Below are 26548 nucleotides of genomic sequence, written 5' to 3'. Positions count from 1 at the left end.
GTGTGTGTGTGTGTGTGTGTGTGTGTGTGTGTGTGTGTGTGTGTGTGGGTGTGTGTGTGTGTGTGTGTGTGTGTGTGTGTGTTCATCATCGTGCCAGTTTGTTTTTAACTCACTTTCTGGGACAAATGCACCTTCGTGTGTCGGCCAGAGGGGAGACGTCCGGAAGGAAGTGATGCAATCCTCTTAAATGAGGTTACATATAAATGGCTGGAGAGCTGTGCAGCACATCCACACCCAGCTGGGATCCACACAGAAGCTCAGACCAGACTCTGGATTCTCCATTCTGCACCGGCTCTGAAGCTCAGTGACAACAAGGTGAGCGATCGTGCACGGTCACCTGCACCTCTGCACCAGTTTGGCTTGAGCGACTGCAGTTTTAATTTGTTCAGCAGGATTCTTCATGTTTGTGTTCTCCTGAAGAAGATTTGTTCTAGTTCAAATGAAAAAGTTTCTGACTGAACGCTTGAGACTGTTTTTGTGATGCTCGCTCGCTGCTGAACAGTTGGAATGGGCTGAACTAATGGGAGCAATGGTTCTGTTGCAGAATGAAGGCCTTCATCATAACGTTTTGCCTGATCGGAGCCGCTTTAGCCAACCCGGTAAATATGAAACACTTTAAAACAAGTTGAAAATGAAACCAGCTGCCAAGACAAATAAGTATATGATTTTAATGCAATATTGTTTATTATTAATAATATTTACTCAGAAAGATCAAATGAGTTTAAAGTTCAGCTTTTTACAAGTTGGAGTTCTGTAGATCAGGGGTTCTCAAACTTTTTGGGTTCAGGGCCCCCCTCATAACCCTCATGTTTATTAAATAATTTTCTTCAGTTTGTCTCTTGAATGCAATTTAAATATTTGTATAACATAAATACTTAAGATCTGTTTTTTAATAGTGTCAATACAATTTTTATACTTTCAAACATGGGGTATAAATAGCAGGCTGGGGTGGGGGGGTCTGGAGATCCTCCCCCAGAATACTTTTAATAAAGTAGATGTGATTTCATGCATTTTTGAGTATTTTAACAGGTTGTTTAACATGTATGTGCTTGTAATATATATGTGTGTATATATATATATATATTTTTTATTTTTTTTATTTTTTTTGCGGACCCCCATGCACCAGACACTCCTGGAAAATACGTGTAAAAGCTTTGCTTGTTGCTGTCTTTACTTTAAAACGTGGACTAAATGAAGCTACTTTAGTTCTTGATGATCATGTTTGATGTTGTGTTCTTGTGATGACCGTGGTCTCTGCTCCGTCCTGACAGGTTTTCCATAGTGTCTTGGAATCAAGTGAGCCTGATTCAAACTCAGTAAGTGACATCAGAAATATTCGGCTCAGTGATTTATGTGAGGGGGCGAGGAGCTTCACTCCTCTGACAGAGGCCTGGGTGTGGTTCAGACCTCCAGACGATTCCCTCTGCAGAGATTATTGTTTGCAACATTGATTGTCTGCAGAGGAGTTTCGCCCGAGCCAGACTTGACTTGAATGTGTCTTAACTGACATTGTTTGTGTTGCTATCATGAGATGTCATTAAATCTGTTTCATTTATTTAATTTTTTTCTTTTCCAGACTGAGTCTTTGTCAGTTTCAGAATCAGCTGAAAACAACACCTCAGAGATCCAGGTAAGACGTGTTTCATGATGTTTGTAACTCCCTGCGTGCTGCTTTTATCTCATAATTCTTTTTTTCTCTTTGTCATGCAGAGCTCTGAGGAAAGCATCTCAAAGCAAGTGAGTGAGATTTAGTTTTCAAACGCTTGGATCACACAGACTGAAGCAAACCAACGTTGTGCTATAATGTGTCTTTTTTCACGTTTAGAGTTCAGAGTCTGAATCAGCAGAAACTACTTCAGAAGACAAGGTGCGTCGTTTCATCTGTTACATTCAGTTTCTCAAGTTTGGAGGAGAAATATACAAAATACACATTCATAGAAAGAAAATTTTTCATACTTTTCTGGTCTTTATTTACCAAAAATAGACTTCCGAGGAGAGTGACAGTCAATCAGATGAGGAAAACGGGGTAAGAGGAATTTAATTCAAATATTTTCTTGTATGAATGATTGCTGTTGAAGTTTCTTGGCTCATATTGCTCCCTTCTCATCTCAGATGAACTCCAGGCCTGAAACCGAGGATGACAGCATGGGCAGCCAGGAGAACGTCCGAAAGGTGAGACAAACTTTTTGAATTCTTGCTCAATTTGAAACATACGATCAGGGGCACAACCAAAGGGAAGCCAGGGGGCAAGAGCCCATACTTTAAATTTGTTGCCCACCCCCAATGGCCTCCCTGACAAGACAGCTTTTATGCATAATCTGTTTGTTAGCAAAATATTTCAATACCCAATAGACTGATTTTAATCAAACTCTCAGGATTGGAGGTGCATCAGCACAGCTCTACACAATCTTAGCAAACATAAAAACAACCATCACCCAGTCATTTTTACTGATATTGAGCTAAAATTTGGTGTGGTAGTAGCTAAGAGTCCTTCTCAGCACATACTCTGAGCAATAACACATTATGCAACCTGTCAAGGATAGTTAAATATGAATTCGAAACAGGAGAGGACAAGCTTTAATATCGAGGGGTGACGGAGCTAATCTCAGTCAAATAAACAGTAAAATAAAAAATCAAAGGTCTGAGTCAGAAGACATTTCTAAAAATATGATGCAACCTGTTTTAAACATAATGGAAAAATCCTGAAATTCAGAATCAGAATGAGAATCAAACTTTATTGTGATTGCACAGAAGCACAACAAAATTACATTTCAGTACAGTCGTGCAAAGAAAACAAACGTGGGTAGATGGAGATGCCCGAGGCTGCAGCCTCATGTGAAGTGTTGCCCTTTTTGTTTAAATAAGGAAAAGGGACAACACTCGGAAAGGAGGTTAAAAAAAAGCATATCTCACACTGTGTTCTTGACGAGACACAGTGTGAGGTTGCAAAACAAACCTCAGTTATGGCTTTGAGTTTTGGTGCGACACACAAAGATTACAAACCCATGAAAACGCTCCTGACTGTGCTTTGGCTGAATATGAAGGTTGGTAACGTCCTGCTGTCTTTGATTCCCTGCAGCAGAGCTGGGTGAGCGTGTTCCCCAGTGTAGTCCAAGCTGTGAGTGCAGAGGACAACACTAGCACAGAGGTCAAAGGTCACTCTAAAGACCGGAGCAATGAGCTGAGCAAAAAGCACCTGGTCACCCACAAGACAAAGAGTGGCACCAACCAGGCGCTGCTGGACACCACCAGCAACAGTATGGATGTTTCAGCAGCAACCAGCAACAGCAGCGAGAGCGAGAGCAGTGAGAGCCACGAAAGCCACGAGAGTCATGAGAGTCATGAGAGTCATGAGAGTCATGAGAGTCATGAGAGTCATGAGAATGACACGAGCAGCGAGAGCACGGAGGACAGTAACGACAGCAACAGCTTGGAACAGATCCATACCAAGGACTGTGTGAACGGCACGCAGAGCTGTGAGAGTGAGGAGCTCTTCCAGCAGAGCGTAGGAGACGATGCTCACTTCTCAGTGGGCGATTTGCACGTGCCCGATGAGGATGATGGCGAGCTCAGACTGAGGAGATAATGATATTCATGTGTTCATGTTTTCATTTATAATCATTGTTTAATGAACACCTTGGAGGCTAAAAGATGCTCACTTCTGATCATTAATGTTAGCATTGTGCTGGGTGTGAGAATTACTGTCATATAATCTAAGCTTCCACTTTGCTTTGATAATATATAAAATAATATATATACAGATCTAATCATTATATTCAGGGCTTTTGGGTTATTAAATAATTAAACATGCTCATTGTTATGATTGTACAGTCTGGAAAAGTTAGGACAGAGAAAATCCTGATTTTGAATCTTTGCACTTGTCTAATAAATGTTGTCAAATAAAATCATTGTTCTGTTCACTTATTTGCAAGTAAATCTGTTGTTTATGGTCCACACGTGAAGTTTTAATATGCAAAATAGCCAAAAAGTGGGCACTTTTAATCCTTTAAGTTATTAGCAAAGAAAGCAAATTGTAGTTTTCACATGGTTTTTTTTACAGTTTTAGTCATGTAAAGTGAAGGTGAATTATTTTAAAATCTTTTTCAAGTTTACTTTTTTGAGCAAGTTTCAGATAACATAACATTGTCCAGTAACATAAATATCAACAGCCCACTCACTGACTAATGATATTTTGTCCCAACAACAGTGCATACTGTATATATTTTAGGCAGTAATAAATGTTATGCGTGTCCAGTTGGAGGGTCACGTTACTGTACATTTCAATGAAGAAAAATGTTCAGTTCTTCAGTCTACACTTCCTTTTCTTGAATTGATCCAGCTGTGATGTATAGAAAAACAGCAACACAGTTGAGACGTCTCTTCTGTTCACAAACTTGTAACTTTCCTGAATTTATCTTTTGTGGACCTTTTATGAGATCTGCCCAGAGTTCCTCAAGGCTCTGGATGTTGTTGGGTCTTACGATGCATAAAGGTCCGACCCTGCAGGAGGAGTGGGCTATTCTTTGCAGAGCGGCTGTCGGCACAGAGCAGGAGAGAGATCTGTGGCCCGGCCTGTCCGTTCCCTTGATGTCATCAACCTGAGCACCTCCAGTTTGTCCTCAGTCCCAGAATGTGGTCTCAATAAGCGGTCTACCAATGTGGACTAGTACTGTGGCAGAGAGCGAGGCGTGACTGAGTACAAAACCTCCAGCTCCACGTTGGAAATGATCAAAGCTGCAGCTGGCAGGGGGAGAGCTGTGCAAAGCAGAGTTTACAGGAGAGTCAGCTTGCAGCAAGCAGCTCCTTCTGGTAAAAAGGTCCAAATGAGAGAACATACAGGAGCTGTGGTTCTCCTTTTTAGAAAGGAGAACCGGACGGTGTGCTCTCTCACTTTAGCATCCCTGAAAAAGTCTATCCAGGGGTTCTAGATAAACTAGTCCAATTAATGGTCTGACTTTGGATTCAGGAGGAACAATGCAGGTTTTGTCCTGGCCGTGGACCAGCTCTTTACCCTCACTAGGGTCCTGGAGGGTTAATGGGAGTTTGCCCATCCAGTCTACATTCATTCAACCTTTATTCATACAGGTTGTCTCACTGAGTCACGAGGACTCATTTTCAAAAGAGACCTGTTTAAAACAAAACCACAGATGAGGTACAGACAACAATACACAATAAGAAATTTTTAATCTCTATGGGATTTTCCTGGTGAAAGAAAGGTTAAATTATATATATAAAGTAAATAAAAGTAGTGATATAAAACAAAATAAAACAAGCTATATATTATGAAACAAAGTAAAATACTAAAGTCAGGAATATGTCTGCGTTGTTTTTTGCCATGAACTTAACACTTGTTTAAAATCCCATTAGAGAGGTCATAGTCCACGACTTCAGATCTTTTAGGAGCAGAGTAAGAGAAGGCCCTTTTGTACCTTTTGCCAAATTCAGTCTGCACTCAGGGGACACTGCAGGTAATCATGTCTTGAGAGTGCACGCTGTAGCTGCACTGACGAAGTGAGATGCAGGAGGAGATACGAGAAGGCATACTGTATATGTTTTCAACAATTTCCTTCACGTTCACTAAAGTTTTATCTTACCTTTTGTGTAGGCATTGGACACTGGTAAGACAGACTGGTAAGAGTTTATTATGATTAAGAAAAGAAAAAGTGAGGTTGCCTTATAAATGTCATTTATTCAATAAAATTTCTCAGTAAAAAAAAGGGGAATGTTTTTACCATTACTCATTATATTTTCTGTCACATTCCCAAGCCGCAGGTCAAACAGGTTGCAAGTAAAAAAAAAAAAAAAAAAAAATTAAAATGTTTCTATTCATATCTTGATGTGTATTCATAAGTAGGACCTTTATCTGCACGGATTTATTTCCGTCTAAAAAGAATTGAGAACAAAATAAAAAGCCTATAAACCAGAAATGGCTGATCTTTTTATATTATAATAAGTTTTATAGCCATGCACCGTTATGGCCGGTTAGCTCAGTTGGTTAGAGCGTGGTGCTAATAACGCCAAGGTCGCGGGTTCGATCCCCGTACGGGCCACAGACACACTATTTTTTTTTTTTTTTAAACCCTATATAAAACTGTTTTGACCTGATGCTGAATCTATTTGTTTTAAACCAGTCATTGTAATAGTACCACAGTGTAGTTAATAAATGTACACATAAATGAATGATACGTCACAGTAACGTTTTTACATGGTCTGTCCCAATAATTATACAAATTTAACACTAGATGGAGACAAAGCTTCATGTCTTAAACATGTTAAAGACAACACGTCATGTAGAATACAGGTGGATCTCAAAATGAGAATATCGTGAAAAATATATTTTTCTTCAGTCATTTCAGAAAGTGAACCTCATATATTACATATATTTATTCCACAGTGTGAAATATTTCAAGCCTTTATTTCTTGTAATTTTGATGATTAGAACTTAGAAATAAGATATCACTTTTTTGATCAGGCAGGAAATTGTGCCAGAATAAAATAATTATTTTTAAATGTGCAATAGAAATAAAGCTTGATTGATTGAAAACTAAATATTTTCTAAGGCAAATTGCAGACTATGTAACATTTTTGTTTTTAATGGCGTATGTTGGAGTTTTAACAGAGCATCATTCATCCTTGTGAATGTTTTTGAAAGTTATAGTCTTTGTCAGAACGGCCAAATACAGCAGTATTTTACTGTGTATAAATACTGCTGTATTTAACCAATTATGATGCACGCTGAATGATCTTGTTTAAGTGTTTTATAGCTATTATTATATACTTATTATAAAACACTATGTATTATATAGTCACCTGTATTTAACTTACCCTCTTGAATAAGTTTGTTTCAAAAAATTAAAATAAACAGAGAGAAATGCTAACAAACATTTAATTTCAAATGTTCTTGTAAAACCTTTGATGCAGCAGATAAACATGTTAAAAAGAAAAAAAAAATTGAATTAAATCTTGATCAACGCTGACGTTTCTTGGACAAACTCAACTAAAGCTCCAAACATTTGCTGCGCACCTGGTAATATAAAAAGGTCATTCTTAATGCAACTAAATATTGTAACAAACGGGAACCGAATCCTTGTAAGGCTCTTTTAACAAAGTGTTGGAACTGTGAGAACGGAGGTTTAGGATGACGTGGTTATTTGTGGGAGTGAGATCTGAGGTGCTCCTTCAGCGCAGGCATGGTGGGACACTCTTTGGGACAACGATGGCAGCGGAGCGGACGCTTCAACAGCTCCTCGTTGCCGTCTTCCACCGTGACCTTTCCGCTCGTTTCAAGCATCTGGATGACGTCTGCGGGAAGAAAATTCACAGATGTGTTTTGAAGCAGGCACCCACGTAAAAAACTGCATATTTTATTTAGGAGAGCAACAATAAAAGTTGTCTTTACGCTGAGCGTCCATGAAATAGTCGGTGGTGAAGGAGTTCCAGTGCTTCTTGTTCTTTAAACAGGGAGAGTCAAAGTCCTGGCTGATCACATGGAGGTGAAGATGACTGGAGGAGAGCGGAAACAAAGATTTCTTTCACTCCCCAACACTTGAATTATTACTTGAATTCACATTACAGTGTTTTCTCTGGGGGTTGTTGCTTGACGTAAAACAATAACATACTTTTCTCTTACTTTAGACGTACTTAACTGAAAAATAATTTGGAACTGTGTGTACATTTGTATTGTTTTAGTTTTGCTGTTTTCCAGACAAATGTTAGTGGGACTGGAACAAACCTCGAAGTACGAAGGAGACAAACAACAAATGTTTGTTTAAACATTATGGAAATGAGGCCATGACTTGTTAAGGTCAAGTAATCCAAATCGCCTATGACCTGAAAATAGTTCCCAATAGTGTGAATGTTTATGAAGCATTCACACTATTGTGATCCAATTTTCTTCCGTATGTTTTTCGACATATTTCTCATTCCACAATTGTTGTGTTATTACAACAAATCATATCAAAACATTCAGCTCTTTCAGGAGAAGGGTGCTATGACTTTTGGTGTTGGTGCAGCTTTAGCTTTTTGGAAATATTTAGCCTTTTCTGACACTTTTTTCTGATAGAAAATGAATTGAGCTCATTTTCCTTCCTTCAGATCTTTAGATGTGTTTACAAGCTTTTACTGCTCCTTTCACATGTAGGTCTGCTTCAGCTTCTTTCAGCGTCCTTGTGCGAATTCAAACTTTTTTCAGCTATTTTGTGCTCCTTTCAGCTTCTTTCTACTAATTTCAGCTTACTTCTGCAGTTTCAACTTTTTCTGCTCTTACAGCTATTTAGCCGTTTTTATGCTAATTTTTGCTTTTTCGGCTAATTCCACAAATTTTGCACTCAGTTAAACTTTTTTCAGCCTAATTCAGCAAAAATGTGCTCTTTCTCCACTTCCTTCTGGCTATTTAAGCATCTTTCTGCATTTTAAGCTACTTTTCAGCTATCTTTTGCTAATTTTGGCTTTTGTTTTTTTAGATAATTTCAAATTTTTGTGCTTATTTTTGCTTTTTTTTAAGCCTAACTGGGCAAACGTGTTCTTTCTGATTTCTTTGTTCGTCCTGTCAGCTAGCTTTTTAGCATTTTTTAGCTAAATTCAAGATTTTCATGGTAATTCTACTTTCAGCCTAATTAACTTATTTCTGCTAATTTCAGCTTGTTATGCTCTTTTCAGCTTTTATCTGCTAGTTTCAGCTTTTTCTTCTGTTTCAGCTATTATTTAGCTGTTTTATGCTAATTTTAGCTTTTTTAGCTATCTCCACATTTTTTTTTATAGCTAATTTCAGTTCCTTCTGCTTCCTTCTGGTAGTTTAAGCTTGTTTCTGCCTTTTCAGCTATTTTTTTTTTCTGATTTCAGCTTCTTTTTTGCTACTTTCCTAATTTTGGTGCTCATTTCTGCTAATTTATACCATCCATCGTCGTCTTTACCCTCTTCTTCCTTTTTGGGTCACACCGGGGTGGTGGGGTGTGTGTATGTGTGGGGAGGGGGTGGGGGTGTCACTGGTGCCCATGTCCAGCCATCACTGTGCGAGGCGGGGTTACCAGGGTTCTTCCTGCTTTATTCTGCCAATTTACACTTGTTACACTTGCTTGTCATTTCAGCTACTTTTCAGTATGTTTTTTTTTAGCTAATTTCAGCTGTTTTTGAGCAAATTCTTCTGCAATACGCATTCACATTGCATTTTTGCAGGAAATGCAGTTTCTCTAGTTAAAAACATATTTTTCACTTTAACTTAAAGTTTAAATTCTTTAAGAGTAAGAACACGAACAGTTGCCTTACAAGACAAACGTTGGCAGAAATGTAAACAAACATAAAAACTGCTCACCTGAGGCTCGGGATGGCGTGGTAACCTGTTCGGAAGCTCAGCGAGCCACAGTCTGGACACTGCTGCACCATGCGCTGTGCGACCTGCTGCATGTGTTTCAGCAGCTCGCAGTGCTCCGGGCGCAGCGCCTTCAGGCTGGGGATCGACTGCCACGGGAGGACCAGCCAGTGGTAACGAGCTTTAGGGTATTTGTCTTTAATTACAACAACTTTATCATCTTTGTAAACCTGAAACGTTGGAGACAGTGTTATGCAATCTTAAGAAATCATATTGAAAGAATAATTTCTTAATAAAGCCATGAGTGAGCGTCAGTCATTGTAAACCTTCTTTATTAAACGGTTACCTGCATCTTAGGGTCGTGCATCGACGTCTTCAGGCCTTGGCTCCAATGGCCAGCACTTTCCTACAACAGATACCAGGCAAATCAGTTCTTCTGCAGGCAGTACTCGTGATCCAAACAGGAGTAAATAAACATTTTATAATCTTTTTACATTGGTTTTTGTGGCTCCTCCATGACCGTCTGACAACGAGTCCTTTTCTGTCTGTTTCACTGTTTTCACCCTGTCCTCTGACATTGGATCCCTGGGTCTTTTGGTGTCGCTGCGGTTCCCTGTGGGATCTTCTTTAAACTGTACGGTGTATGGGTAAAGCTGATTGACAACATGAAGGTGCTGCCCAGGCTTTATTTTGACCTCACTGCCTTTACCCACCACTACAGAGTCTACAGAAGTGGGATTCAGACCCAGCTTTAGAGCAAAGAAGCCAAAGAAATGGTTTACAGTTAGAAGAATTTTAAAAAGTCATTTGAAAACAAGCACGTATATGTCCAATGCATCCAGTAAATACTGACAATACCAATAAGGACATTAGGAACTTGGTATGTATTGTTATTTACACATTATCCATGTTTCTGTTTTGGAATGGGGTTTATATATTTATAAAATAAATTAATGAGTATCTTACCTGTTTAACTTTGACATAACCTTTGTTGCATTCAGCTCTCAGCTCAACTGGTCAAAAAGAGATAATGTTCAGACAGGTTAAAGTTTGTATTTGAAACTAAATGTATTTGTGTGTTTTTAATACTTTATTTTATTCACTAGACCAAAATGAGTAGGAAAAATGAAGAATGACTAAACAAATAATCAGGATTTATATCATCATATAACAACAGCAGGTTCAAGTTAAAAGATCAGACAAACGATGCACAAAATAAATGTGCGCATGTTGACAACTTAGTGACACTAAACATTTTAACAGAGCTGAGTATACAGAGCCATCATGATATGCTCATTAAATTATGTGACATAAAATGTACTTTTTAATTATTTCAGCAAAGTTTTGAAACTTAAAAAAGGCACTGCACACATTTGTTTTAAGGGTTACAAAGGATAAAGTCACAACAACTAGGCCTGGCATGATGACAAAGATTGCTGGGTGAGAGGTCAGCCTGTTAGCTTAGCTCGTAGCTTAGCTCGTAGCTTAGCTGCTTTTAATGATCCAAAAACGCAATTTTGGATCGTTAAAACAGATTTTAAAGAGAAAAGAGAAAGGGAGGAGTCAGTGAAGAGCACCGGAGTTGAGTCTTTTGTCATCCAGCGTCTTCAGTAGAAAGAGAGAAACACGAAGAAACGATAAAGCTGATAAATGAAAATGAGGTCGATAATTTTCATTTATCGTGCGATTAATTGATTTATTGTTTACTGCGACAGGCCTAACAACAACATTTTAAAAAATCATAATCTTTGTGAAAACTCAGCATGAAAAATTAAAACAACCTTATAAACAGGATTCCAACAGTTTACATTCAAAGTTCCTTCCGTTTTTTTAGTCTTAAATGTTCGCTTTTTTTGCCAATTTTTTATCTTAAATTTCTGAAATTTACACCAAAGCTAACGGAAATGTTTGAGGTTTTCAGGCTTTATTATCTGCATGTTACAAATCAAATGTAATTACAAAACATAATATGTAAAACTGGCAAGAAGGGAACAACACGTTTAGGTTCAAATATACCACTTCCAACTTAAAAATGTATTTCTTAGCAGAATTGTGGCCTTAATCATAGCAAACTGTTATCATTTAGAGTAAAATAAAAAGCACCGTTAGCTCAGGCGTGCTTTGACTGACATGTTTTTAGTGCATGCTCTTTATGTGACCTGCACTGGCAAAATGAGTGACAATGTGGACTTTTTCCAATAACAAGTCAATCTTATTTTCTAATTCTTTGTCTGGAATTTGGCGATCGACTTGGAAACAAGTTAGTTTTATTTAAAGAGCCGGTTTAAAAACTTGTTTTTTTTTTCTGTAGTGACTTGGAGCTATATAAATAAACTGAATTGAATTGGAAATTTTTTATTTGGTCTAGTTTGATGTCACTAGGAATTCCAGCCGTCCGTGTTTAAAAGAAGAGAAGCCCACAAGCTTCACAACAATGCCAAACACTACATGAAGGGATTTCCAGGCGCTACAGCAGCTGGCAGAGTCAATTTCAAAAGGAAATTATAACGTTTATAAGACAAAAATATATATTTCTTAAAATAAACCTGCAAAAAAAATTTAATTTAAAGGTAGATTAGGAAGATTACCGTAGATGCTATTTTAGATGGTGTCTTTGCGAGCACAGGTCAAATTTATATAGAACATTTTGAAAATTAATTAAATTTGTTAAATATTTTTGTTAACTGTCCTTTTCCCCCTACACAAAAGTGCCATAAAAGATGTTGCCAAAAACATAAACTTGTGATTTCCATGAATGTGAAAGAACATGTGAACAACGTGAAGGAACAGCTTCTACCCTGAGGCTGTTAGACTCATGAATCTCTAACCAGAATAACCACTGTGAAAAGAATCACATCGCGTTGCTGCTGATCTGTTTCATATTGCTGCTGATCTGTTTCATGTTGCTGCTGATCTGTTTCATGGTGCTGTGTTCATTCATACTCATTTGCTCACACAGACTCATGCTTGTGCTGCTGTTCGGCATATAGTTTTTATTGTTTTTATGCAATTAGTGCTTAGTGTATTTTTAGTTAACATTTTTCTTAGTTCATATCTTAGATCTTATTACTGTTGTTGGATGTAACTGGGACCCTGTGTTTCGTTCCACCACATGTACCATGTATGACAAAGAAACTTGAATCTTTGAACATAGTTTGAGCATTTCAATTTTAGACATGTTCATTCAACCTTTATTTAAACAGGTTAGTCCCATTGAGCCACGAGGACTCATTTACAAGAGACCTGGATTGTATGTGCATGTATTGTGTTTTTAGAATAATAAATGGGGAGTTAATTTGCAAATCCAATTCTTGTTTGTTTTTTATCTGACATGAAAAATACAAAAAGAATGAATATGATACAGTAAAATGATAGTAATAAATAAATAAATGATAAATATTATAATAAATAATACTTTTCTGTGCTTCACAGGAACCCTCCCCCTATGCCATTAAAATTAACAAAACATGTTTTTCTTTTGATAACGGTTGTTTTTAAATACCTTACAAATTAATGTGTTTTTACTAATGCTAGTTCTTGTTACCACAGCTAAAGTTCGGATGAAAAATAAAAAAAGTTCGGATGTTACCTTGCTGCCTGGAGCATTTTTTGTCTTTAATCGTCGTTTCTGGGCCTCGACCCACAACAACTGTCTGTAAATGAGGCAGCTGGATGGGTCTGTGATTGCCCTCCTCGCTGATGAGCCAGCAAGTTGGCATTTTAGCATAATTTTTGAAAGATTTCTAGTTTAGCTGGTAGTCCACGCTTGATGACGAAAAAGGTTGTCGCACGGAAACAACGTCACGGGTCCGGAGGGTTGAGATAGGCTAGAGCAGCGCCTTTCACTCTGCACGGAACGCGGGTTAAGAAGGTTCTGGAAGAAAGAGTCGCTGTGAGCTCCACCGTTGTAAGGATAATAATCGTTGTCTTCATTTAAGGTTAGAACATTATAGACATTTTATCCAAACCGATCTTTTCAGGTTCAAGACAGAGGCCGGAAAACAGCCTTAAATGTAGCTTCGACCACGTGTTGTGCAGAAAAATGCACCCCTGCTGGCTGAAGCACCGTAGTCATGTAAAGCGGAGCTCTATCACCATTTTCTCGTCACAAATTGAATCAAAGTCCGAAGTGACAAATTTACAGTTGTACTTTTTTTATACATTCAAAAACTGTATTTGACATTTTTGATCCGAAATTAAAAGAGACACACAAAAATCCCACTGTCAACTCTTATATGCTTGGAACGACGGTTAGACTTTACCTGGTACCTTCTACATACATGTAAATCGTTATATATATTTGTAAGTAATTGTAAATAATTGTGATACTGTCTCGTTTGTCTTCGAGTCGACGTGTAAACAACTGTCGAAGTACGCTTCCTATGACGGGGTACACTTTTCGGTATAACACCTGTTCGCGTAGCTAGGCCCAGCTCAGCTAACTGGAGGCCGGTGTTTGTTGGGTTTTTAATTCACCGGAAGCTTCAAATCTCCACGTAGTCGTTAGAAACACACCTTATCTTATCTTTGTCCCCCACCTGACTGTTTGTCCCCGACCTGAATGTCTTCGTGCCCCCCCAAGTCAAATACCGTGGGTGGGAAAACCGTCTCTGAGTGAAGCATGAACAAATAGTTTGAACAGTTTTTTTTGTTTTAATCAAGTGAGATTTGTGGCTCTACTTGCTGATCTATGAAAGAAAGTCTCAGCGATGAAGAGAAGTTGCATTTGATTGTTATTGACTTTATTTGTTTGTACTTGGACGGTTTGTTCCCACAGTAGCTGCTATTGATTTGTCCAAGGTAAACATGGAAATCACCAGGTGTTAAATGTGGAGTGAAATGGACCAGAACTCAGTCTGTGCTTCATCTCTCTTATTATATCAACATGTCTTTTTACCACTGCACTCATTGTAGAGATCCAAAATATTTTGACACCACTGGGATCAAGTTGAAAACTTTGTGCTTTAGATAAATTTCAGATGTTGACTGTTTTGTTTTTGTTTTTCCAGCTTCTTGTCCAATTCAAGCATGGTCAAGGAAACGGGTTTTTACGACACGCTTGGTGTCAAACCCACTGTGACGCCCGATGAACTGAAAAAGGCCTATCGCAAGCTGGCCTTAAAATATCACCCTGACAAAAATCCTGCCGAGGGAGAGAAGGTACGAGTATTTTATTATGAACCGTGACGGCGCTGCCAGAGATGTGCTCAAACGTTTCTCCCTGAAGTTCAAACAGATCTCGCAGGCGTATGAGGTGCTGTCCGACGCCAAGAAGAGAGAGCTGTACGACCGCGGAGGCGAGAAGGCCATAAAGGAAGGAGGCACCAGCGGTGGTGGGGGTGGAGGCTTTGCTTCACCTATGGATATCTTTGACTTGTTTTTCGGTGGAGGCAGTCGAATGCACAGAGAGCGGAAAGGTAGGTTCGCTGTTGGAAAATAAGCATCAGATGTGCACAAACTGTCATATGGAGTGGCTGAATATGTAACGTGAACGTTGTTATGAGGAGAAACTGATACGCTGGATGTTGAGAGGCAGGCGGAGTTAAAGTTTCAGCTTTTGTTTAAAGTAAGGATGTTTTTAAATTTGGCTCATGGCGCCGTACATGGCCCTGAGACCTGAGGTGTCTTTGACCCAAGGGCAGCAGGAGGCTAAAGGGAGTAAATATTTCTTGTTATAAGACACCATGTTCTCACTTCTGTAACAGATTGTTGAACATTTCGGGGGGGGGGGGGGGGTCACATGGTGTCACATACTGTGGTGCGTTCACCACTTTCAGCTTATACACACGGACGATCCTAACTGCTGCTCAGTCTGGCTTTAAAGTGAACTTTATGATTTTCTAACATGTTTTTTAAACTAAATACAGTGTTTTGTCCTTTTCAGTTTCTTATTAAATCAGTTTAATTAATAACTGCATTATTGTTATTATTTATCAGCTTAGTTATGCAACAAGCACAGGTTTGACAGGAAACATTTTCATTTGGGGTTTTTTTTTTTTTTTTTAGCAAATTTACATTTTGTCTTCTAAACAATTCAATTATTTTAGTTTAGGCTAAACAGAGTTTTAAGTATGTTTTATTAAAGTAACCTGCAGCTTGAAGAGTTTAACGGCCCTCAGTTTGTGGCGCTCAGCTGTCGAGTCAGACAAAGAGGATCGCTCAGTGAAGTGGGGACACTTTATCTAAACTTTGCTCAAGTATTAACGAAAGACATTTTTAATAGATGTTTTATTTGTGGTGCAGTTTCATGGTTTGGTGTGTTGAGAAGAACTGGAGAATGAGAGTCGCCCTCCAGAGCATTTGATTTTGTTTTCATGTAAATCTTATCGAAACTAAATGAAAAGTAAAATAAAGACGGCAAGAGAACGTGAAATAAATTTAAAGGGTGTTATTTAGATTAACACCATGAAGGACTGAAGCTGAAGCACCAACGTTCTCGATGAAAAACTTAAAATAAACTAAAACAAGATGAGCCATGAACACTTCCGTATGGTTTCAATATCTGTTCATTATTTAGTCTTGTACTGTTTATTAAAGCAAATAGATCGCTCAGCTTCCCCTTAAATTAGATGTTTTAATACTAATACACCACAGGCACATTATTAGAATGATTGTTGGACTTTTTTAAAAAGAAGATGTCTTTGTTGTTCAAGGTTCTTTATTGTCATTCACATCACATGTGGTACATGAGGTGGAACAAATGTGTACACAAGGTCCCAGTTACAACCAAAAATAGCAAAAATATAAAGTGTAAAAAGAAACGATATATAAGGATGTAAGATATACACTAAACACTAATAATGTAATATAATATGGTTTATTAAACAGCAGCCTGAACATGAGTCTGTAGTGAGCAGAAAGGTATGAATACAGCAACTTAAAGGCAAGAGATCAGCAGCATGGATAATCAGCAGCACAGATAAAGTGACATATCATCATTAAAAGTGGCATTACATTGATTTTTTTTATTTCAATTATTATTTTTCCCCCCAGTGGACAGATTAAGCATTTGATTAAGTTCAACAGCATTGAGACACAATTATACAGAATAGTCAAAATGATGTTGGTGATGCTTGGATTTAGTGGACCTAATAATCGCCCTGGATTTTATTTTAGAGAGGACACAAAAGCTGAAATTAAATATAATTCCTCTTTTTTTTTCAGAGTACATGAAATGATTGCAGTTATCCTATTAGAAAATCAGTCGAGTGATTAGTCTGACTGGTATGTGTTTTGTTCCAACGCAGCAAAGAATATTGTTCATCAGATCACTGTGACTTTAGAGGATCTGTACAACGGAGCCACAAGAAAACTCGCCATCCAGAAGAACTGCATCTGTGAGAAATGTGAAGGTACGTCGTTCTTTTTGTGTTTGCAAAGCCATTTGTACACATGAGCATTTTGAGTTCAGGTTCTTGTGTCTGGATCTCCACTCACACATTCTCTGGGCTCCTGTAGGATCAGCGTCGATATAAAAAAAAAAAGATCACTGTGCACAAACGTGGAGCCCCAACCTGTAAACAAAGTGCAGAGATTCCTCGCGTCTCATGTCGTTGACTCGGGCGCCACACGGTTCCTGTTGTTCAAACTGCAGCTGTCCCTCCTCTGAAGCGTTTGTGGAACAGTTTTGTCTTCTGGACGTGATTCTCTGCTCGTTTCATTGTCCCAGGCAGGTGTCATGCAGCCTCACACTGTGGACGCTTCAGTTTGGGAATAAATCAGTGTCACCAGCTCATGTTTGAATGTTTCTGCCAGTCAGTCCAGCTGTTTCTGACTTCTCAAGTAATATACAGCCGTTCCTAATATTCATTCATTCAACCTGTATTTATACAGGTTAATCCCATTGAGGCTCGGGGACTCATTTACAAGAGAGGCTTGAATTTTAATACATGCAACATTAAACAGTTCATTTAAAACCTTTAAGTAAGCAAATGTGTCTTTACACGTCTGAAGAACAAAGTTTCACAGAATAAAAGCTGCAGCTAACTCAACTTTTGACACTTTTGGAGTCGAGTTTTTGAAAAACTGTAAATTGACATTTTTGTTTCCACAACGAAAACTGCAGGAAGAATCACTGCTCTGCATTTTTTACAGCTTAAGAGCTTTAAAAATGTTTGTTCAGGAATGAAAAGAGATGGATTTGTTTGTAGACACGATACATTTTGAGTCTTCTCGTTGGAAGAATTATATTCACACTACTTTGTTTTTTATCACCAGTTTAAAGGAGAGACTGTGTGTAAACACCACACGGGCACTGAATCACCGTTTTACTTGAGCTGTTTGTTACAATCTCAATCGGATCGGTGGTTTTCCACAGTTTGCGTTAACTTGATGTTTTCTTTAATAAAATGTCATTTTAAAAAATGGCAAATAATTTGGGAGGAAAAAAAACAAGTTGAGTTAGTTTTACTACAAAAATGATCTGGACTGATCAGCTAAATCTAAGCTAGGTGTGATTTGCTAAAACACTGAAGTTCTTTCATTAAAACTAAAGTTTTCAGATTGTTCAGCCTGTTCCTCTGAAGTTCACTTAGATGATGTCGACGTGAGGTTAACGGATACAGTTCGTCTTCACTTTGACCTGTGTGTCTTCACAACGATTGACCTTTAGCTGACACGCACACACACACGGACAACAGGGATGTTTTCAAAAAGCCTTTCGACAGCAGACTTATGAAAACCAGCCGATCTGTTATCACTCAGATGGTTCAGGCCTCTCCTGTTTCTGAGAGTCAGTTTGTTCTGCAGAGCTGGAGGGTAACTGGGGTCGACGGGTGGATTATTGGACAAGGACTGGAGCTAGCTGCTCCAAACATCACACTGACTGTGTTTGCATCAGAGAGTTCCTGTTGGAGCAGGATGAAAAACATGTATCTCACAGCTCCTACTTGCAGTGGTGGGAGGGATGGATGTAGAATGAGTAAATGATGTTCGATTAAAGGCTGCTGGTTGCAAAGTTCTCAGTTAGCACAATGTGAACACTGAAATCAGGACAGGTGTCTAGTTTGAGTCACAAAGCAACACGTGACGAGATTGAACAAGACAAATTTATCAGCAAAGTTGCTTCAAAGAACTTCAGTGTTGAAGCTCGGTTTAAGTGTTTTTTATCCCCCGTCATGGAGTGAAGAGGGGAGTTGGAAATACCCGTCGTTCATCCATCTTGTGAGCTGGATAACTAATAATAAGTGAGGTGTCGACTTTTGGTGCGTGGCTACATCTAGGCATAAGAAAGGTCCTTATTAAAATTGGGTTACCATGTTAAAATCCAACATGGCCACCATCATCTTGGTTGCTGTTTTTCATATGTATGTAAACCAACCACATAAACTACGCTTTCTGTTTTTATATTACGTAAAAGTAAAGTATCCTCAAATGACTGGGTGGCTGAAGGTCACCCTGTGTTGGCCATGGCAGCCATGTTTTCCTACAAAAACTATATTTAAGTTTTAGCTGTGCATATTGAGCCGTTTCCTTCTTTCCACTGTAACTGTTCAGGGCAGAGCTGTTAAAAACCCGTTTGTTTCCCCGGCAGGTCTTGGAAGTCGCACCGGAGTTTTACAGATGTGCGTGTCCTGCCATGGCACGGGAATGCAGGTCCGCATGCACCAGCTGCTTCCAGGTATGGTTCAGCAGGTGTCCACAGTGTGCCACAGCTGCCAGGGGCAAGGACAGAGGCTCAACCAGAAGGACCGCTGCAAAACCTGCGGGGGCCGCAAGATGCTGCGGCAGAAGAAGATCCTGGAGGTCCACATCGACAAAGGTGAGTGGAACCGGAGCGTTAAGACGAGTCTGTCTGACAACAGGTGTTACAGATACATCGCCTGCTTGTGACAGGAATGAAAGATGGGCAGAAGATCGTTTTCCACGGTGAAGGAGACCAGGAGCTTGGACTGGAACCAGGCGATATCATCATTGTCCTCGACCAGCAGGAGCATCGGTTTTTCACCAGGTGAACTGTGCTCCAGGTGTTTTAATCCGCAACACACCTGAACAAAAACGAAAAGCCTCCGTTCTTTTGGTGACCCGGTTGTTGTCGTTGTCTTCAGGCGAGGAGAAGACCTGCTCATGTCAATGGAGCTGCAGCTGGTTGAGGCCTTGTGTGGTTTCAAGAAGCCCGTTCAGACTCTGGACCACAGAACCCTTCTTGTCACGTCACATCCAGGTAACCCAGATCAGTCAACACACAGCGAGTTGAAGTGGTGACCGGACCAAAGCTTGAAAATGTTTTTTTAAACGTATCAGTGTTTGAGATATTACAGTTCTTAGAGCTTCTTAATTGAGCTTACGGTTTAAATTTTAAGAATAAACTGAACTGTATAAACTGATTTCTCATGAAAATGCATCTACCGTATTTTTCGCTTTGTAAGTCGCGGTTTTTTGCATAATTTGCATGCACTGCGACTTGATGCCAAAGCAACGTATTTATGGATGTTTTTCCCATATTTATAAACAAATTTTGGCTGCGATTTGACCGTTTTCATTCATTCTGACTGACAATATTGAACACTGCCATTTTCAGCTGCTCGATGGCACTTGAGTAGTATGGTATGCCATTGGGTCCTGTAATAGGTAAAAGTGGCTATTAATGATATAATCAGCTTGCCACAGTCTGTCACCATAGTCTGCGTGGAGCAACCGTCAAATCAACTTCATTTCACTGCACCGCCCCGGCGAAATTCAGCTGAACTGACCATTAAAGTGCATTTATTAAGTAAAAGTTTGACTGAGACACACCTTTACTATAAAGTCGAGCAAACAGATAATTGTTTTTAAGTGTTAATCTTGTTAAATTCTTGTTAAAGTCCTCCCGTGCACGCTCCCACGGCCGCCATTTGGCAGCCAATCGATTTTTGGTACAACACTGGCCCACATGTCTGGGTTGTCGGCGGTGACGCGTAACAAATGTGACGCATAATAGATGCGACATATACGGCGAAGCAACGTATTTATGGATTTTTCCACTTTATTAGACAAATTTGGACTGATGTGACTTTTAGGGCGGTGCGATGTGTACGGCGGGAAATACGGTAAATTCAAGCTCTAAGAAGTTCGCCGAGCTTTAGCAGGGTAGTTCAGGTGTTCTCAGGTTCGTTAGTGCAGAAGTGACTCCTGTTCTTTTAATTTGTACGTTAGGGGAGTTAGTCAAGCCTGGAGACACCAAGTGTGTGTTAGGTGAAGGCATGCCCACATATCGCAGACCGTTTGAGAAGGGACGTCTCATCATCCACTTTTCAGTAAGAACTTCTACAATAGTCTCTTTTCTTTTTCCTCCATGAACTGTCAAATAACAAATCCCACCGTTCAGTTCTCTAACGAGGTGCTGCTGGTCTGAACTCTGCCGTGGTTGCTTCCTGTAGGTGGTGTTCCCACCAGCCAATTTTCTCCCCAAGAACAAGCTGAAGGAGCTGGAGCGCTTCCTCCCAGGAAAGGTGGGTGCCGAGCAGCCGGAGAGCATGGACGAGGACCTCTACATCTATGCCGACCTGGAGGACTGCGACCTGGAAGGCAGAAGACGGCGCAGACATCAGTACTACGTGGACGAAGACGACTACGCCAGCACCGGGGGCGTTCAGTGCCACACGTCCTAAAGCACAGCTGGCTCCAAATCCCTCATTTTTGATGCAAAAATGCACCTTGTTGGAAATTTGTGCACTTTCTTTTTTTCTTTTTGCTTTCCGTGGTCTAATTTAGTTTTTCTCGAGCCGAGTCTTAAAGCGGGGTCGCAGATCATCTGATCCAGGACTGTCAAAGCAGAGTTTGCTCAGGTTCCAGAATTAGATTTTGGATTCCTTTTGTCGTTTCTAGGACCAAAATTTCAACTAATTTCTTGTCTTTCCTCCCCCACTGTGGCTGAGAACGAGGGCCGGTGTCACAGAGGCGCCTTCTTTTAAATCATTTACACTAAAATGGATGCCAATATTAAAATAACGTTTTTCTGTGAAGTGTTGCTCAGTGCTGATAAACCACTCCTGTGTTCTGGGTTCATGGACCCAGAGTTCTGACGGGAGTGTAGGTGGATACGTTAATGCAGGCTCACCCTTTCAAGGGCTATTTCTAAAACGTTTCTAATCAATCTTGAAAATGTGACAGCTTGGAGGCGTTTGGTTCAAGCCACTGATCTAACTGTAGAATATTTAAAGTGATATTTAAGTTTCATGTTTTACCTCGTCTGAGCTGAGGTTCGGCCCGGGGCGTCGCATCAGGTGTACAGACAAGTTTGTGCGTGTTTTCTAAGTGTAATTATGTCGTTTAAAAAAGGGTAAAGGCATTTCTAGATGTTGAAAAAGGCTCTTCTGCCTTGATGGCAACATTCCCAGAACACACTGAACCAGAGACCAGCGCTGCCGTGAAGTCGCGTTTGTAAAGAATAAAAGTTTACAAAGTGCCAAGTTGTAAAATAAAGACTCGGTCCAGGACTTCTTATCAAAACCAGAAACTATTACAATAATTTATGTTAATGTTAAAACACCTTAATGTGGAGTTTAAACCGCAAAGTGGAAAGTGTCACGTTTGTGGTGTTTTGTGTTGATACACAGGTTGTCATGTTTCTCGTCCTTTTGATGGCTCGTGGGACATGACGGGACGAAGACACGACAGGGTGTAATGAAGGAACAGGAAGAAATGTGACAATGGGATGGGACGGAACAAGGAACACGACAGTGGGATGGGACAAGACGAAGGGACGTGACGGATAGGACGGGACAAAGGGACACAACAGTGGGATGGACAAGATGAAGGGACATGACTGGGATGGGACAGGACAATGGGTTGGGACAAAGGGACATGACGGTGGGATGAGACGAGACATTGGGATGGGACGAAGGGACATGACAGTGGGATGGGACAGCAAAAACACATTTTGACACGGCTTGATGTAGACGGGCCTTAAAGTGATGCATCATCGTGTGCCTGCAAGTTGTCAGGAGCTAACGCCACGCAGCTCCATAGTACATTTTATTTTGTTTTTTAAGATCATTGTTGCCTCAAATATCTAAAAACACAAATATTCCAGAGAAGAGGAACTCATTCAGATACTTAACGCTTCTTAAAAGTTTATTTTTAAGGGACTGAACTGAAAATGGATTTCTCCAGTATTGTTTGAACGACTCGGAGCGTTGCTCACATGTTCTTCATAAATGTCGTTTGGGTTTTATTAAACTGATGTGGATCATCTCTGATGTCTGAACTGAGAGGAACTAATAATAAAAGTATCCAACCTAGTTAGTTGTGTTTGTTTTTACACCAGAAGATCTTCAGTTTGTTTTATCTTTAAACTCTGGTTGCTTTTTCACCCGTTTTACTTTTTTACAGAGAATCGGACGATAATATAAGTTTCTTAGAATGATCTAAAAAGTTCAATCTGGTCCTCTGGACATTCAAAAAACAAAAAAAATCTAGAAACGTTTCGTCTCTCATCCAAGAGACTTCTTCAGTCTGAGGAGCTGTTTTCAGCTCATTCTCTTAAATAGCACCTTCTTAGAGTGGATCAACCAGTTTTGCTGCTGACAACCAAAACCAGCTGATCACATGCTCAAGAAGGACCATCAGCCTAACAATGGATCATTAGCACACTGATGGCTGTTTACTACTCACAGAGGGCTGAGTGATACTAGCAATCACAGCATTGTGAGAGGGGGACAGTTGAACCCGGAGGCCTCCACCCCTGTTTAATGATGGACGATTTCTTTTCACAAAGATGGCCTCCTTTACTCCTCTCTCAAACCATCGTTCCTCTCTGTCCAGGATGTGAACATCTTCATCCCTGAAAGAGTGACCGCTGGCCTGGAGATGAGTGTAGACCGCAGAGTCCTGGCCTGATGATGTTGATCTTCTGTGCTGGTCCATCCTTTTGGCCAGTGGCTGTTTTGTTTCCCCAATGTAAGACTGATCACAGCCCTCCTGACACTGAACAACATACACAACATTACTCTGTTTGTGCCGGGGGACTGGATCTTTGGGATGAACCAGTCTTTGCCATAATGTATTTTGGGGTTTAAAAGCCACTGGGACGTTATGTTTAGAAAATAAACGTCTCAGTTTCTCTGATACTCCCTCAACATATGGAATGACCGCTGGTCTGGGTCTGGGTTCCTCCTTTTCACCTGTTGGCTGACTGGAGTCCTGTTTGGGTTTCCTCTCTGCTTTCAGGAAGGCCCAGTTAGGATATCCACATTGCTCTAGAGCCTGTCTTGTGTAGGATTTCTCCTTCTGCCTGGCTCCTGAGCTAGTGGGGATGCTGTCTGCTCTGTGATACAGAGTCCTGATGACTCCTAACTTGTGCTCCAAAGGGTGATGGGAGTCAAACTGCAAATACTGGTCTGTGTGGGTGGGTTTGTGGTACACCTGAGACTGAGACCTCACAGTCCAAGAAAGCCAACTTGCCATTTTTTACATCTTCTCGTGTGAACTTGATGTATTTATCCACAGAGTTGATGTGGTCAGTAAAATGTTGGCCTTCCTGAGATTTAATTTTAACCCAGGTGTCGTCAACATACCTGAACCAATGACTTGGTGGTGTCCCTGAAAAGGACATCAAGGCTCTCTTTTCTACCTCCTCCATGTACAGGTTGGCAACAATAGGAGAAACTGGAGACCCCATAGCACACCCATGTTTCTGCCTATAATATTGCTCCCCGTATGTGAAGTAGGTTGACTGCAGGCACAGTTTCAAGAGTTGACACAGTTGTTCTGTGGAAAGCGTGGTCCTGCTGCTCAGAGTGGTGTCTGATTTTAATCTTAAACTGACCACCTCTACTGCATCATCAACAGGAATGCACGTAAAGAGGGATGTGACATCAAAAGAGACCATTGTTTCATCAGTCTCCATGATGACATCCCTCACCTTATCCACAAAGTCCATGGTGTTCTGTATGTGGTGTTCTGAGCTGCCAACTAAATGGATAAAGGCGTCTACAGCTGAGGTAGGAGAGTCTGTCCATAGGACAACAATCAGTCGTACACTGCACAAATCTGGCCTTTATGGAAGAGTGGCAAGAAGAAAGCCATTTCTCAAAGATATCCATAAAAAGTGTTGTTTAAAGTTTGTCACAAGCACCTGGGAGACACACCAAACATGTGGAAGAAGGTGCTCTGGTCAGATGAAACCAAAATCAAACTGTTTGGCCACAATGCAAAACAATATGTTTGGCATAAAAGCAACACAGCTCAACACCCTGAACACACCATCCCCACTGTCAAACATGGTGGTGGCAGCATCATGGTTTGGGTCTGCTTTTCGTCAGCAGGGACAGGGAAGATGGTCAGAATTGATGGGAAGATGGATGGGGCCAAATACAGGACCATTCTGGAAGAAACCTGTTTGAGTCTTCAAGAGACCTGAGACTGGGACGGAGATTTATCTTCCAACAAGACAATGATCCAAAACATAAAACCAGATCTACAATGGAATGGTTCACAAATAAATGTATCCAGGTGTTGGAATGGCCAAGTCAAAGTCCAGACCTGAATCCAATCGAGAATCTGTGGAAAGAGCTGAAGACTGCTGTTCACAAACGCTCTCCATCAACCTCACTTAGCTCGAGCTGTTTTGCAGGAAGAATAGGCAGAATTTCAGTCTCTCCATGTGTAAAACTGATAGAGACAAACCCCAAGAGACTTGCAGCTGGAACTGCAGCAAAAGGCGGCGCTACAAAATATTAACGCAAGGGGGCCGAATAATATTGCACGCCTCACTTTTCAGTTTTTTGTTAAAAAAAGTTTGACACATCCAATAAATTTCATTCCACTTCTTGATTGTGTCCCACTTGTTGTTGATTCCTCACAAAAAATTTAAATTTTATATCTTTATGTTTGAAGCCTGAAATGTGGCAAAAAGTTGAAAAGTTCAAGGGGGTTGAATACTTTCGCAAGGCACTGTATTTCTTTGAATGAGCGAGTACTTGACATATTTAATTTGTTGCATATTTCCTGTTTGGACATAAAAACTGTCCCCATAAACAAAAGTAAATGATACCAGGAGGTCGATTTCCTATTTTTACTTCTGGTTCTGTTTGATGTTTCACTGCTCACTCCCTCAGAAAGACAATTTTAGGTTTTTCACTCCAGTCCAACCTAAAAGGATGATTTTGCTTTTGAATTTTTTATAAATATAAGTGTTTAAAATGTCTTCTATTTAATCATGAAAAGTCTAAACTCTCAGGATAGTTCCTGGTTTGGTTTAAGGAATAAAATATGAACTAAAACTAAAATTATATCACACAAACTAAAATAAAAAAAAATGCACTTTCAGTTAAAATTTACAAAATGTCTCCAAAAAAAATAGCAGTTTTCATTAAGCTACTTATTCTGTGATTATTATTTTCAGAAATTTTAATTTTTTTACAGCCCTCAAATTAAATCCTTTCTTTTTCTATCAATTATTTTCTTTTGAGTCTTATGTTTTATGATTATAACGTTTAGAGATAATTCTTTGGTATGTGAAAACTACTTTTTTGCAGTTTTTAAACTCCCTTCTCATTTTAATGGAAATGCTGATTCAGCATTAAATTTTTTTAATCTTTTTCTGTATTTTTTTAGCCACATATACTGGTATATGAAAGTTTTCGTCTCATTCAGTGGATATGTGCTGTGGCTTTTGGTGTTTTAGGAGCAGGGCAGCCGACTCGGGACCCGAAGGTCCCAGGTTTGATCCCCGGTCATTGCGCATCTCATGATGTCTCTGAGCAGGACACCTTGTCCCCAGTTGCTCCCCAGGCACTTTCCAAAGCTGCCCACTGCTCCACCTGGTGGTGGATGGGTGAAATGCAGAGAGCCAATTTTGCCATTGGCAAAATATATATATATATATATATATAGAAATATAAATAGATGATCGGAAGAATATATATATATATATATCCATCCATCTATTATCTTTACCCGTTTGTTCCATTTTGGGTCACAGGGGTCGCCGGTGCCCATGTCCAGCAATCACTGTGCGAGGTACACCCTGGACGGGTCGCAAGTCCATCACAGGGTCACATAGAGACAAACAAGGCAAACAACCATTCACTCTCTCACTCACACCTAGGGACAATTTAGAGTTACCAATCAGTCTAACCTTCATGTTTTTGGTCTGTGGGAGGAAACCGGAGCACCCGGAGAAAACCCACGCATGCACGGAGAGAACATGCAAACTCCACCCAGAAAAGCCCTTGGACCGGGGTTTGAACCAGGGACCTGCTCGCTGAGAGGCAGCAGCTCTACCAGTTGCGCCACCGTGCTGCCCTATATATATATATA

General features: G+C 40.0%; 3 protein-coding genes and 1 non-coding gene across 7 annotated transcripts; 3 read left to right on the top strand and 1 right to left on the bottom strand.

The window, feature by feature from the left end:
• The first annotated feature begins 545 nt into the window (after positions 1 to 545).
• On the top strand, positions 546 to 3586 carry scpp1 (secretory calcium-binding phosphoprotein 1). Its single transcript, XM_037674321.1, has 7 exons — positions 546 to 599; positions 1577 to 1630; positions 1711 to 1737; positions 1826 to 1867; positions 1985 to 2026; positions 2113 to 2172; positions 3080 to 3586. The coding sequence occupies exons 1-7, from the start codon at positions 546 to 548 to the stop codon at positions 3584 to 3586; spliced, it is 786 nt and encodes a 261-aa protein (XP_037530249.1).
• A 2390-nt stretch (positions 3587 to 5976) lies between these two features.
• Positions 5977 to 6050, top strand: trnai-aau. Its single transcript has one exon. It is a non-coding gene; the product is annotated as a tRNA-Ile (tRNA).
• Positions 6051 to 6990: 940 nt separating this feature from the next.
• aptx (aprataxin) lies at positions 6991 to 13069 on the bottom strand. Of its 3 annotated transcripts, none has more exons than XM_037674916.1 (7): positions 12897 to 13069; positions 10274 to 10320; positions 9802 to 10056; positions 9654 to 9713; positions 9311 to 9537; positions 7400 to 7503; positions 6991 to 7302 (listed from the first exon to the last, which is right to left on the bottom strand). In XM_037674916.1, the coding sequence occupies exons 1-7, from the start codon at positions 13024 to 13026 to the stop codon at positions 7148 to 7150; spliced, it is 978 nt and encodes a 325-aa protein (XP_037530844.1). In that variant the 5' UTR covers positions 13027 to 13069; the 3' UTR covers positions 6991 to 7147. The 3 variants fall into 3 exon arrangements, with proteins under 3 accessions (XP_037530844.1, XP_037530845.1, XP_037530846.1); XM_037674917.1 differs by having other exon boundaries at positions 9802 to 9939; XM_037674918.1 differs by lacking the exon at positions 10274 to 10320 and having other exon boundaries at positions 9802 to 9939.
• Positions 13070 to 13132: 63 nt separating this feature from the next.
• Positions 13133 to 22493, top strand: dnaja1 (DnaJ heat shock protein family (Hsp40) member A1). Of its 2 annotated transcripts, none has more exons than XM_037698240.1 (9): positions 13133 to 13214; positions 14317 to 14467; positions 14535 to 14724; positions 16555 to 16659; positions 18840 to 19067; positions 19142 to 19256; positions 19354 to 19469; positions 20441 to 20541; positions 20665 to 22493. In XM_037698240.1, exons 2-9 carry the CDS (start codon positions 14336 to 14338, stop codon positions 20893 to 20895), a joined length of 1218 nt encoding a protein of 405 aa, XP_037554168.1. In that variant the 5' UTR covers positions 13133 to 13214; positions 14317 to 14335; the 3' UTR covers positions 20896 to 22493. The 2 variants fall into 2 exon arrangements, with proteins under 2 accessions (XP_037554168.1, XP_037554167.1); XM_037698239.1 differs by having other exon boundaries at positions 13133 to 13245.
• Positions 22494 to 26548: the final 4055 nt, after the last annotated feature.

The sequence above is a fragment of the Nematolebias whitei genome, chromosome 3 (genome assembly GCF_014905685.2).
Source record: "Nematolebias whitei isolate Nwh7 chromosome 3, NemWhi1, whole genome shotgun sequence".
Lineage (NCBI taxonomy): Eukaryota > Metazoa > Chordata > Actinopteri > Cyprinodontiformes > Rivulidae > Nematolebias > Nematolebias whitei.
Note: the sequence above shows the minus strand (reverse complement) of the source record. Positions and strands in the feature narration are given on the sequence as shown.

Bases quoted from the DNA above. Each gene is read 5' to 3' on its own strand.
- scpp1 (XM_037674321.1), top strand. From the start codon at position 546: ATGAAGGCCTTCATCATAACGTTTTGCCTGATCGGAGCCGCTTTAGCC. The intron at 1,631-1,710 runs GTAAGACGTGTT...TTTGTCATGCAG, and splicing joins ACAACACCTCAGAGATCCAG to AGCTCTGAGGAAAGCATCTC. The intron at 2,173-3,079 runs GTGAGACAAACT...GATTCCCTGCAG, and splicing joins GCCAGGAGAACGTCCGAAAG to CAGAGCTGGGTGAGCGTGTT.
- aptx (XM_037674916.1), bottom strand. From the start codon at position 13,026: ATGCCAACTTGCTGGCTCATCAGCGAGGAGGGCAATCACAGACCCATC. The intron at 10,057-10,273 runs GTAAGATACTCA...TTTGCTCTAAAG, and splicing joins GTTATGTCAAAGTTAAACAG to CTGGGTCTGAATCCCACTTC. The intron at 7,504-9,310 runs GTGAGCAGTTTT...GCTCTCCTCCAG, and splicing joins CACGCCATCCCGAGCCTCAG to TCATCTTCACCTCCATGTGA.
- dnaja1 (XM_037698240.1), top strand. From the start codon at position 14,336: ATGGTCAAGGAAACGGGTTTTTACGACACGCTTGGTGTCAAACCCACT. The intron at 14,725-16,554 runs GTAGGTTCGCTG...GTTCCAACGCAG, and splicing joins AATGCACAGAGAGCGGAAAG to CAAAGAATATTGTTCATCAG. The intron at 20,542-20,664 runs GTAAGAACTTCT...TGCTTCCTGTAG, and splicing joins GTCTCATCATCCACTTTTCA to GTGGTGTTCCCACCAGCCAA.